Source organism: Netta rufina, assembly GCF_964035555.1.
Source record: "Netta rufina genome assembly, chromosome: 5".
In the NCBI taxonomy this organism is placed as follows: Eukaryota; Metazoa; Chordata; class Aves; order Anseriformes; family Anatidae; genus Netta; species Netta rufina.
This window is the reverse complement of record NC_140128.1, coordinates 7,103,015-7,116,243: the sequence shown is the minus strand read 5'-3', so window position 1 is coordinate 7,116,243 and position 13,229 is coordinate 7,103,015. Positions and strand designations below refer to the sequence as shown.

Below are 13,229 nucleotides of genomic sequence, written 5' to 3'. Positions count from 1 at the left end.
TATATATATATTAATATTGTATTAATAGGGCATTGTGAATCATCATTACGCTATTTTAAAAACTGTATTATATTGCAATGTCTAAATTTTTATTTATTTATAAATTTGTATTTCTATTCAGTGTATTTACTTCCCTAGGAAAGGTAGTTCTGGAAATAATTTTGGTACACAGTATATGCAGGTAGTAGAAAGGAATCACTGAGATGTATGCGTCACAGAGATCCTTGCCATGATGTTTTATAAATGAAGAACAGAACACATTAACCAAAAAATTAATTTGTTTAAACTCCAAAATACCATTCTGAGTTTTTGTTGCAGTTCTTGAAACTGTTTTTCCTTTGCTGCAAGATTGATGTTTTCTTCTCCCACCCTGTACTGAGATGTGACCTTGGACCTTATCAAGTCTGTAGTTACTTTCTTCAGTTCCTTAACACAGGAAACACGTATAAATAGTTCATCCAGTATAGGCATTGCAATTCAAAACAAAGACAAATCTTTTAAACTATCCTAAGTCATGCTCTACTTTTAAATAATGTATGGAAACAGAAGAATAAATTAAATTGAGGAACCAAAATTTCTAAGACTGACTTCCTAAACTTTGAACTTGTCAAATGTGGCTGAAAGTTTATTTTCATATGTAAAATGTTATTGTGCTAATAATATTACTGTTTGAGGCATTTCTGATACTTCCATATTTTGATACTTTCTCTTCCTAGAAGTACATTAGAAGTGAGCATTAAGCTGATATTGGTAAAGCCTCTCACATTGAAATATACAATAGGAATAAAGTGCCTATTATAACTACTATGTTCCTGAGAATCAGGAGGGGGAAAAAAAAAAAAGAACAGTGACTATCTGGTAAAAACAGGAACTGGCTATAAATTTGGAGGATCTTTGCTTTTCCTGAAACATTAATTACTTAATCTCAGGAGAATGCTAAATTAATTTTATATTAGAAACTTCTACAACATGATTTTCCATCTAAAATATGCGTTTGATTTTATAGTCTTTATAATCTTTTAAATATCCTGCTTTTTGAGGGGAGAGGGGTGCTATCTGTTTTCCAACCAGTTTATTCCAAGCTCCTAGTGAAGCAAATAAACAGCAAATGCTTTGATCTCATTAAATTACAACTTATAGTTCCTGGAGTCATAAATATTGTGCCCTATTCTCCCCCACCCCTCCCATTCTGGTACAAGGTAGTCTGTTTAATATCGCTCTCTCCTTGAGTGCTCTGACGTTTACTCAGACAAATAGCAGAGGTTATGAATGCTGTTCACAGATAGTATCAAGAATTCTTCATGATGCCATAGTGGTGAACCAAGCATTCAGAATGGTAATAGTTTTATCTAACAACTAAGTTTGGTCTGTTTAACTTTTCTTCACAAAACTGGAATTCCATCTTATCACAGCCCAATGGTTTAACTGTTCTGGACAAAATCATATAACAGTACCAAAAGAAAGGGAAGATTATGTAGCTGAAATTCACAAAGTTACTTGGAAAATACAAGTACAGATACTACATTTAAATAAATCATTTTGTTTGCTAGAGGCTTTATTTCTCATGTATTTTAGCCATAAATAAATCTGAAGTGATCTAGCTAGGACAAAGTGTAATTGCAGTATCAATTATAAAACTCAAAGACAGCAATGCTTTAGAAATGTGATATTCTGTAATCTAGGAAGAACCATCTTTGCAATGAAAACATCTTTTAGTTGTACTATTTTTACTAGAAGGCCCTAATAAAATATGCAAGCAGTAATCTTGTATTTAAGAAACAGAAGGTGGTGCAAGTTGTGTTTTTTTTTTTGTTTTGTTTTGTTTTTAAACTCTGTAAACATGAAAAGGTACATTACACTAGTCTTTTACAAAGAATTAGATTATTGGTAGATAGGTTGTGTGCTACACAAGCAGGTGCATAATCCTGCCATGGATCTGATGTACACTTTGCCAAATTCTGAGTATACTGTGTACAGAAAAGTCTTACTATTTATTTTGTTGGGGAAAAGAATGTGCCAGACTAAGTAAATTATGTCCTTGAAGTAAAAGAGAAAAAGTAGAAAAGAAAAGAAAAGAAAAGAAAAGAAAAGAAAAGAAAAGAAAAGAAAAGAAAAGAAAAGAAAAGAAAAGAAAAGAAAAGAAAAGAAAAGAAAACTACATTTTATTCTGTGTATATAGTAGGTGGATGTGTATAAATACATCTGGAATCAAACCCACATCTGCAAATCTACCAACGCTGTGGGCAGAAAACAACATACAAAAAGAACCAACACAAACCAAATTACCAAGAGGAATGAGAAAGTTTACCATGATGAGTGAAAGCACAAGCTACATAACTGTAAAAATAATATAAAATATTTTTAATACATACATATATTTCTTGTACTCTGAAATTAAATAAAATCTGGAAAATAATTTCATCAGTTAGGAAAGGACAGTAAGACTTTAAACCTATTCCTTTGATGTGTTGCTAGCAGTCAACACTCAGGGATGTGGTTTCAGAAACAATTTAAGCCAGCAACAGAAGTCAGAAGTCACACAAAAGAAACAGCCCTGTTCCTTAAATACGTTTTTCTTTCCTTTTGCTAATTGATCTAAGCTAAAAGTCACTCCCTTTTTTGTATTGATGAAAACTACATTTTACTAAAAAAAAAAAAAATAATAATTCTACTCTTTCTCAGGGCCACACAATCACATATGCCAGCATGAAGTGGCAGTATAGGACTGGAAAAAGAGCCATTACAGGCAGATGTAACTGCTTCCAAGACAGTACCAATAGCATATACAAACTTAAAGTTTATGCAACATAACAAGCACATCTTTTTGCTCTCTTCCAAGATCAGAGCAACCCTGGTAATCTCTCAGGCCTTGAGCAGAATAGATGTTTTTTTAAAGGTTTGTTTCATTCTATTGATTTTCTTGCAAGCACTTTCAAAGTGTTTGAAAAAAAAAAAAAACAACAACCTCCCATGTTGAATATCTAAGTGTTCAAGTTATAAAAACAAAAGTGTTTCCTAAAAAGGAAATTAAGCCAAGATATCAGAACTGGACTAGTAAGCACACAATGTCACGAGCAAACTACCACCTCTCCAAATATTTCTTTCCACAAATTCCAGAAGCCTAAACATTTGCAGAATGGACCTCAATGTAAATCAGGTTTTCCAGTTGTACTTAATACTCCCATCACATAAGTGTAATTGTATTAATATTGGAGGTTAGTTTACTTTTTTCCATAAATGTTGAATTCACTAATTCATATTCCCATTAAGAACAAATGTGAGAGATCATTCTAGTCCAAGTTAAAGTAGCAGCTGTGGTAAGAGCTAACAGCTCACAAGTTTTTAGATTTATTAGAGGTCAGTCAAGTCTCCAAGGCAGATAAAACCAGTTGCATAAGACGTCACAACTTGTGCTGCAGATATGACAACTTCTTTCAGCTTTGCAGCAATTGAAGATAGCCTAGTAATTCCTCTTCAAAACCATTCTAAATATCAAAGTTTTCTCATTGCTTTATATCTCTTGTAGGTCCCCTCAGCTCTACAAGATACATTCCCCAACAAGAGAAAACACCTTACTGCTTTAAGATCACTACTGCAATGGTAAGGCTAAGGGAAAGGGAACTGCAATGAAATGAAACTAGCTCAGGGCAATTCTTAGTGGGTCCAAGCATTTTCTTTGTCTTCACTTACAGACTGACCCAAAAGACAGAGCCCACAGCCCTTCACAAATGGAAGTTGTGCTAACTATACAGTGCCATTACAGATATGTGTCAGGAATACACTATGCCACTACTTCACTTTCTAAAAGTGTTTTATAAGCTGAAATTTATAAACTGTTGAAATAGGAAGTACTGAAAAATGGACTGTAATTTTTTTATATTATTAATTTTAAATTGTGTTTTCACAGATATTCTACCTTTCATGGAAAAATACCTGTCATTCTACTACACAGAACCTTCATCTACAAATCTGTAATTACAACTAAACAAGCCTTCACTTTTTGTTCAGACAGCAAGTCATTCCCACGAAGTGTCACATCACTACATGAGTATTGGAAAGCTAAGCAATTAAATTCTAGTTCAGGTCTCCACTCACATTCACAACAGGATGGTCAGATACTACATGTCCACTAAGAAATTCAGAAATAGCCAGGATAAAGGCATTTCCTGGTGAACGATGGAAGCCAGATTAAGTTTCTGCTGGCCCCTTCTACTGCTTATCTAGCAGTACTTTATTTAAAATTTATCACCCATGACCTTAAGAGCCAATAGTACTGCTGAAAAAGATGGATCAAGAAATACATTTTATTACTGGAGTACACAAAATATTATCAGTTTATCTCGCACACCTCTGTTACTCATAAAATTTATTACGTAAAAATTTTCTTAAACATTTTTCTTTTCTTACCTCTCAGATTACTTACTCTCAGGAGAATTCTATGCAATTAATTGTTGATTCTTAACCAAAAGCAACAAATCTAATTGACTGTGATGCTTAAGAGTTTTTAAAGAGTCCTTGAATGTTGATATTTGCAATATAATACAATAAAGATATGCTTCATTTTAGATAAATGTCCCTGTTCTTCACATGAAAGTTACAACACACTTTTAAAAACCTGTATGATATCTAGGTTCAATTTATGATTTGTGACTAAAATATTTTAGTGTAGTAAATATCAACATTAAGTGTTTGAGAAGGCAGAAATGAAACAAATGAAAATGGAGCTAAGTAGTAGGCCAAGAAGCTGCAAGTAATCATGCATTTGCTTCCTCCCTAAAATCCTCACAGAATCAAAGGGAGAGAAAATAGCAGACTGGAAAGAAAGAGAGATATGAAAAAGATGAGGTACAGAAAGATAATGAGTTTACAGAACAATTTTGTCTTCAGAGGGTCCCTTTGCCTCTTCTCCTGTCAGCACCTAAGAAACAGCTTAAAGAAAAGAGAACTTTATCCTTACCCCTATTATATAGGTCTAAGAGAGTGCAACTGAAAACATACCTGGCAAATATTAGTTTCTTAGTAGAAGAGAAGCAGAAAAGAGCTTAATGGCCTGGCAAATTTTGCCCATAGTATCACTATAATTGATGGTCTCAGTTGCCCTACATCAAAATTCTCTCATTTCTGACAGAGATTGAGAAATTAATGTAATTTATTCTATGTTTAAGCTATCAGCTTGGTTCTATGACATAAGTAACCTTCTTCTTACCCAATTGTGTTTGACTACACTGAAAACACCAGTTACCTTTCCCTACCAGATGGAAAATGCAATGGCAACACAGCACAGGAAAAAGATGAGTTGACGATAATTAAAAATAAATGAGTAGGATACCATACAAGTAAACAAAAATTCCCAAGTTACAGAAACTATTCAGAGCTGCTCAACATTTAATTGGCAGTCATCTGAGGCATCTGTGTATAAGATGGGAAACTAAGACAAATTCAGACGTTAGTCATAGAATGAAGAACAGTTGCATGCTACTCGTATACTGTTTCCATTGACAATACAGCAGCTTGAACAAGTCCAAAAGAAGCCCACCTACACATTTAGAAATACATACTATACTTACTTCCTTCAGATTACTTATTTCAGTCTCCTGTTTTTTATTCACTGATGTTAGTTTCTTATTGACCTGTATTGCTTCCTGTACTTTAAACAACAGATGAAACATGTTAATATATACTTCTGCATTTAAAGAGCTATTTGATTTATATCTGCAATATATGTGTTTTTAATGCCTAAAATAGTCAAGCTTTTTGGAACAGAGGCTAAGGCTGAAAATATGACTCAACTACTCTTTCCATGTATTATGATACTACATAAAAGGATTACAGCAGCCAGTATCAGTTGTTCTACACCTCAAAAAACAAGTTTAGAATTTTGTTTGTTGATTTTGTCATTTAATTTCTAGTGCCATTTAGCGTCACCCATTTGAGTGACTTCTCCATCAGCTTTCAATCTTATCTGAAAATTACCTGTAAAACCCTAGTTTTAAAAACAAAGCTAAGTCAATAATTTTCAGAGAAACAGAGAACATAATGAACCACCGAACACTCAAATACTTGAGTTAAATGTACAGAGTTATGTTCATATAGAATATGGAAGATCACAAACAGGATACTGGAGGACAAGCCCAAGTATATCCTCTGTCTCTTCTGAAAGGGAACGGAATCACAAGATATCACAATGAAAAACTGAAGATGTTCACCACCATTCCTGTACTTTTTTAGTCACTTCTATTCAGCCTAAGAATTTTGATCCCCTCAGCTTTTTCTTCAGCCTTTTCAGTTTCCTGACTCCTCTTTGTATGCAGGAACTCCAGACACTCCATCACACCCAGAAAATTCTTCCCATCTGTTGAAGATGTGCTTAGCAAATGAAAATGCTTTTAAAAGAATGTAATACATGTAAACGTCTTCTGGTAAACTTTAGGAAAAAAAAAATCAGGCAAAAGTTGGTAAAGTTTTCAACGAGACTCATATGTTCACCCTCTATCTTTAAAGTGCTAATAATGGGTCACTAGTAAGACAAAGTTTTAGATTTATCATGCATTGTGGCATTTTCCCCATAAAAACACTAAAGCGTCAGTTTTTACTTTCTTGTTACCCTACATACTGTTCTAATACAGCAGATAAAGAACAACTGTTCATAAATTTACACAATTTGCATGAAAATGTCTCATACCCTTTCTGCATGACTCTTCCACTGACTGCAGTTTCTTGCTCTGAATTTACAAGTTACCTATTTCAGGTCTTACATACTGCAATGAAAATTGAATTCTCACTGCAGTAAAAGACAGACTGGAGTTAAGCTGGTGAATAGATTGGCTTCTTACACAGAACCAGTTAATAACTTAGATTTAATCTTTTCCAAGGGTTCCTTGGGCAATTACTAATAAATGCAAGTAGAAACATGGCAAAACATTTTATATATAGTTAAAAAATAAAAAATAAAAAAAATACTGAGTGTTATGTTTCCATGAAATAGCAAAAGACTTTTCTGTATTGACATAGTAGAAAAGCCCTGCCTTTTTTTTACATATTTACGTTTACATATGAAGAAAAGCCCTTCATATGTAAATACAATGAAAATACAGCAATGTTTTCTCTTTGTTTATTTTGAATATCAATCACTAACCTACTTTCAAGAAAGGGGTACAAAAAGTAACCTGAGGTAGTAAAATACCACAATTTCACATAAATAGAGAAAACCCAAAAATACTAAAAATATTTTGGGCAAATAATGTCCCAAAATTTTTGATAATGTGTTAGCAATTTCTTTGGATGATATCTGAAGAACTAGCTGGCTTCATGCAAAACATAAAAAAATAAAAATAAATACCAAAGCTTGTAATTTATACATCTAGTATTCCTTTTCTTTACAAAAGGAATTAATGTTCTTAATCAAAGGACAAACTGGAGGCAAACAAAACAATATGCACAAAATAGTCCTACACAAATTTTCATGCAGACCTTGCAGTGAATTACTTTGTTATGCAAAACTAGGATTTGTCTCTTGAATTAACAGGTACCAAAAAAAAAAAAAAAAGTAAATGAAGTTTATTAGTTCACATATCAGCTTTGTTATTTTACAGATGAAATATGTATATAGTTATATTAAAAAAAAGGGGTATGCGGAATGCTATTTTTGTATTAATAGATTCACAAATAATTCACAAATCATTTTGTTATTTAATACATTATAGGGGTTAAGGCTTTATAAAGCCTGAATGGTCACATTGAATCTAGGTAACAATAACTCTACAAAGTTATTCATCCACTCTATTTACTGAAGTAGTTTTAAGACTTTAAATTTCTGTACAAAACCCGCAAAATATTATATTTCATTAATGGTTTCTGTCTATTTCCCAACATTAAAGCTAGTTAAAATGACATTCATTTTTCATTATCTGCTAATTCATCCCCTCATTTAAGCTTGTACCACTGTTTATGTGGATGTCTACTTAATGGCAGGAGAAAGGTGATCCAAATTAAGCATATATATATACACATGTATATATATATATATATATTTTTTTTTTTGAAGGACTGAGCCTGCTGCTGGACTGTTTTTGAATACAAGTCTTTTCCTCAATGTAGTTTACTGTATGGTCACACACACAGCTGTAGTCATATAACAGCAAAGAGCAGAGCAGGTACAGGGGCTGTGCTGCTTGACTTGGCACTGTCACGCAAAGAAACACGGCAGAAGCTACTGAGATGCAGTAATTGTCAGCTGGTATATTTGATATTAGACACATGGCAGCTACTATTTTTTGAGTTCTGTCACACATCTGATACTCAGTCTAGTCAAAAATAAAGTAAAAAGCAAATGCTGGAGGATGTTTAAGCCATACGTACCACTGTGCTCTAATTGTCCATGAACACCTTTAACAATGCCAAACTGACATACAATAGTGGCATAACACCTCTCAACTTCATTCAGTTTCTTATGATGCTCCTCTCTTGCTGCTAAGTGCAACTGTAATTTCTGATCCTGTTAGAAACAAATGAAGCCACTGCTTAATGGTGCCCACTAGCATGTATAAATCCACTCTGCAAATGCTTAACATTATAGCATAAATGCAAAATCATTTTCAGAATAGCTTAGTTGTCTATTTCATATCTGACAATCAGTTCCCACTTCCAGATAACACCCCACTCCAAAAACCTGCACCTGTGTGTTAGCCTATCAAACAGGCACTTCAATTTATTTTCTCATGCTGCCCCTTAGATTTAGGAGAACTTTCAAATAAATACATGCAGAACTCAATTAACTGCTTTTAAATCCTGTTCTCAAGTTTTTCTTTGTTATATAGCTTACTCTAAACATGCCGTTTCATTTGTATTGTGAACATAACCTAACATTGTAACAGTGCCTCAATATCTGCCCGTGGTGCATACTTGCTGTCCTGTACTACCATTCAGGGCAGCATCACAAACTCACTCCTTCGATGTAGGATGCCCGTGGAGTTTAGCAGCATAAAGACAGCACACCAGCTTTTCAGAGTGGTCCTCCACCTGCCTTTCACTGCGGATTCAGAACTGTAACAGTGGCTTTGGCAGCTGTATGTTTCCACCTCATTGCCCTGGCTGCTCATTTCTCCCTACCGTAGTACTCAAACAAGCATACTATGTTTGTTTGTTTGTTTTTTTCTTACTACCTTTATGAGTACCTTACTTCTTTCAGCATTTTGGCTTAACTAGTATCTTGTCCCACACTTTAAGTAAAATGTATTTAGATTTCATTAATCTAACCAATCTCTCTCTCGTTTTGTGAGGGGGTGATTGAAAAATTTATATTCACATGAACCTGTATTCAGTGACATATACCATTATTTGTTTATTTTTATTCTTTCATATACAGTATTTTTTGTGTTCCTCTTTAATATTTTAGTATTATTCTTAATAGCTTTCTAGGTACTATTAAGACAATTTTAAATTTAATTTTCTCTTTAAAGAAAGTAGGTTAAATTACTTCCTCTGGAAAATATACCTATTTAGGCATCTAGTCTATTTCTAAGCTACAGTAGAGCAACATAGCAACTAAAATGAATTGGGCCAAATTCATTCTTGCGTGTAAATTCAAGTTACACAAGGATGAATCTGGCCCAAGCTGTTCGGCTTCTGTAAGGCTCCTTTCCCATACAGTAACAAATGCAATACATGTCCAAGCATCAGAGGATAATAAAAGCTGATAGTAATCAAAAGAAATGATCAACATAAGGCTAGCAAAACAGGATATACAATACAAATTTCTCATGTTTTATAAGGTATGAAATTAAACACACTACAGCAAATGGAAAGTCATAATGGAAGCACTGGTAAAGAAACACCACCACTTACAGAATCACTGCAAGGAATTTAGGCTGTGAATTTTCACGTACTTTCTCTTTTTCCTAATGAAAAGTAAGCTTAAAAAAACACTGTACTTCACTAAAATAAGAATGTGGGCTTTATACAATAAAGGAAAATCTATATTTGTTTTTCCTGATAATAATTCAGGCGTATTCATTCTAAGAGACTGATAAATAAGGGAGCATCACTAACACAAGACTTGAACAGCTTGTGGCAAAATTTGAGTTTTTGCCTTTTGTTCTTATTTTGTTTTTCTTGGTGTTGTCGCAATTTCTTTCTTAATCTTTCTTAAGTCAGCAGGACAGCATTACTCCTTTCTCCCCATTAGAACAGGTAGAAATATGCTTTGTTATTTCCCAAGGCTCTTTCCAATGAGAAAAGGATTTGGCTTGCTGTATCCTCAAAAGAGTTCTATTAAGAGTTTACCACTTGTCTAAACATAATTGATGGCAAGCTGCTCTCCATCCTTGGAGTGCCCAGGAAAATAAAAGCAGTTTGGTTTGCCTTCTGACATCTTTCCCTGGATATGTGGATCTTCTGCTCACAATGAAAAGGTCTTAAAACATTCTTGCATAGAAGACAAAGAAACACCAAGAGACTCCACAGGATAGGGAGGGTCTGACCCTGGAGTTGGAGCAAGACCCACAGAATCTCGGTTCTCCTTCCTAATGTCTGATACTGCATGAACAGGAATTATTGCCCTGCCTTCCACCAGTAATAAAGATAAGCTGGGATGGGGAGTGGAACTGATTGTGGCCATATGGCTTGTTGAGGCACAATCATTTCTTGGTGGAACTAGACCAGAGAAATAGCTCAGGGTCAGGTAGGTGACTGGAGGAAGACAAAGAGGGAATTGCTCATATCTCAAAAATATTCTGGAAACTGAGTCACTAGTCAGTTACTCAGCGAATCAAAAGGTGGTAATTGGGAGGTGAAAGTGTCAGAGGAACAAAGGGGCTCTTATGGAACAAAAGACTACAGGCAAGATCATGTGAAAATTATGCAGAGAGCTACCAACTCTAAATATTCAAAACAGGAAAAGTGTTTCCACACTAGTTCTCTAGTTCCTACCATTTTTCTAATTAAAAGTCATTATTTACAGTTTATACTGTACTACTCCTTTCTCACTATTTTTAGACAACAGTGTAATTACAGGCAAATTTCTAAAATATGTGGAAAAGAAATAAGTCTAATTTTAAAAGTTGAGTTGTTCTTAATAATCCAGGATAAGAACGTCATATCCTGTTTTACAAGCAGACATTTTTTGTTTGGTAACCACCTCTATATTAGAGAACTAAAAAGTGGCAAGGAAACTCTCAGGCAATGCCTGTACTGCTGGGTTGTTAGGAGATTCCTGACAGATTTGACCTAAATCAAAAAGCACTCAAACAGAGCCTGGGCACAGTTCAGGAGACTGTCTACTGAGAACAATCTGGGTTATTTGGATGCAGCTTCCTCTTTTGAAGAGTAGTAGAGTTTAATGAACCTAGGCCATTTCATATCACTTGAATTCAGCTTTGATAAACGGTCTCTCAAGCATTTCATTTACCAATATAGTCAGCAAGTGAAACTAGACTAATTACCAGTCATTCACAGAAGTATTCATCCCATCTACTTTACTCATCAATACTGACTGTCAAGTGACACCTTATAAACAGTGACATCTCCCCCTTTGGTCTTCAACCCAGCCATCACTAGCCTTAGCCTCACTCGCCTTCTATATTTTAGCACCATGATGGTATGTTTAAGGATTAGGTACTACAAATACAAGCGAAGTTGAGAAGAGAAGTAACTCTAAATGCTTTCTCAGACATACCCAGGATAAGCCAGTGCAACTTAAAAAGGGAAAGGATGAATACATGAAAAGTTTTTGAAGAGTATTTTTCTACTCTACATCCACTTTTATTCTACACTCTCAGAGTTTCAGCATTCTACATTTTATCACCTGTGAGGAAAGTAGTGAAGGAAGAAACAAAGACCTGACCCAAGACCATTTTCCTCTAGTTACTCCTTTATTTCAGCAGCAAGAAAAGAATGCAATACAGAAGCCACAATAGAGTTGGTTACAACACTAGTTGTCTGACAGAATAACCCTGCAGCCTCCTGGCTGTATCTGTATGCAGTGATGTACAAAGCAACTATACCACACAATAATCAATACCGTTACTGCATAAACAAAAAAGAATGATGGAAGAAAAATCCTTTGTTTTATGTTGAAAGGCTATATAGAGATGGAGAAACAAAATTCTACTATTTCAAAATTCTAGTGTGTCATCATATACAAGATATGAGCACTATAGTCTTCACATAACCTTCACTGGATAGCATGCTAAATGTTAGATTAAAAGAACAGAACTGAAAGGAACAAAACTGAAATAAAATGGTACATCAATTCCCAACACATACAAAAGCTACTTTATTAATTAGCAGAGTTTCTAAGGTTCCAGATATAAACTAAATCTCTAACAAACTTCAAATTTAAATGTAAATGGGTCTCAAAAAATCCATTCTACTTCAGAATATCTTGTCATTTGTGATAACTAAGATTCTACATGGTCTTTTGTTCCCTTAAACACATTTATTTCAGCACAATCACTCAAGTTGGTAGAATCTAACCCAGTCTAAAATTTTATTAGCCCACTACTGCATATGGTTGTAGGAAAGAATTAATTTCTACTTTATGTGTTGTTGTTTTTTTTTTTTGCTTGTTTTTGTCTCTACATCTTCTACATGTATGGCCAGGCCATACATGTTACATTTGGTGCTACATGCAAAAGAGGACTTCTAATATTTAGTCCCAAACTCAACAGCATTTTCAATAACCACATTCTGTATCAAGGGCACAGTACCCCAATGTTTTCAAAATATTCGAATAATTATTTGTTGAAGCAATATTATGAACATAGAAAAGGAAGATATTTAAATAACAGCACCTTTTCTACAAGCTAGAAATGGATCTGTGCTGCTTAAACACTCATTCATATGGAAGACTGAACTTGCAAATTATTAATGAAAGGTAGTATGTGAAATGATCTAAATATAAGTTCAATAATTCTGTGTATTTTAAGCACCCTTTTAGATCAGATGTATTTTAAGAATAAACGTAAGTTAAAAGTGAAGTAAGACAAAACACATTTTATGTTGCCTTTGATCTTTAACTTGTAGCCTTATCTCCCAGGTCAGAGGGCACATTATTCAATTTCACCATATTTTGTGTAAAACCACTGTAGCGTTGAAGATGACTTTCAGTACAAATGTCATGGTACTTAAAGCTAAACTGGACCCTAGTTTTTTGAGCTTCTTAATTAAGATCACAGTTTATAATGGTCTGACAATATTATCTTTATTCTTTCCAGTTGAGCAGCAGCAGAATT

General features: G+C 34.2%; 1 protein-coding gene across 1 annotated transcript in view; it reads right to left on the bottom strand.

Annotated features, from left to right (window-relative positions):
- Positions 1-13,229, bottom strand: part of CCDC73 (coiled-coil domain containing 73) — a gene marked incomplete at both ends in the record, with an annotated part of 54,370 nt that overhangs the window by 22,293 nt on the left and 18,848 nt on the right. The window contains 3 exons of the mRNA XM_084287248.1: positions 298-426; positions 5,568-5,647; positions 8,359-8,494. Of these exons, the coding sequence (XP_084143374.1) occupies positions 298-426; positions 5,568-5,647; positions 8,359-8,494 (345 nt within the window). The remainder of the gene's footprint in view (positions 1-297; positions 427-5,567; positions 5,648-8,358; positions 8,495-13,229) is intronic.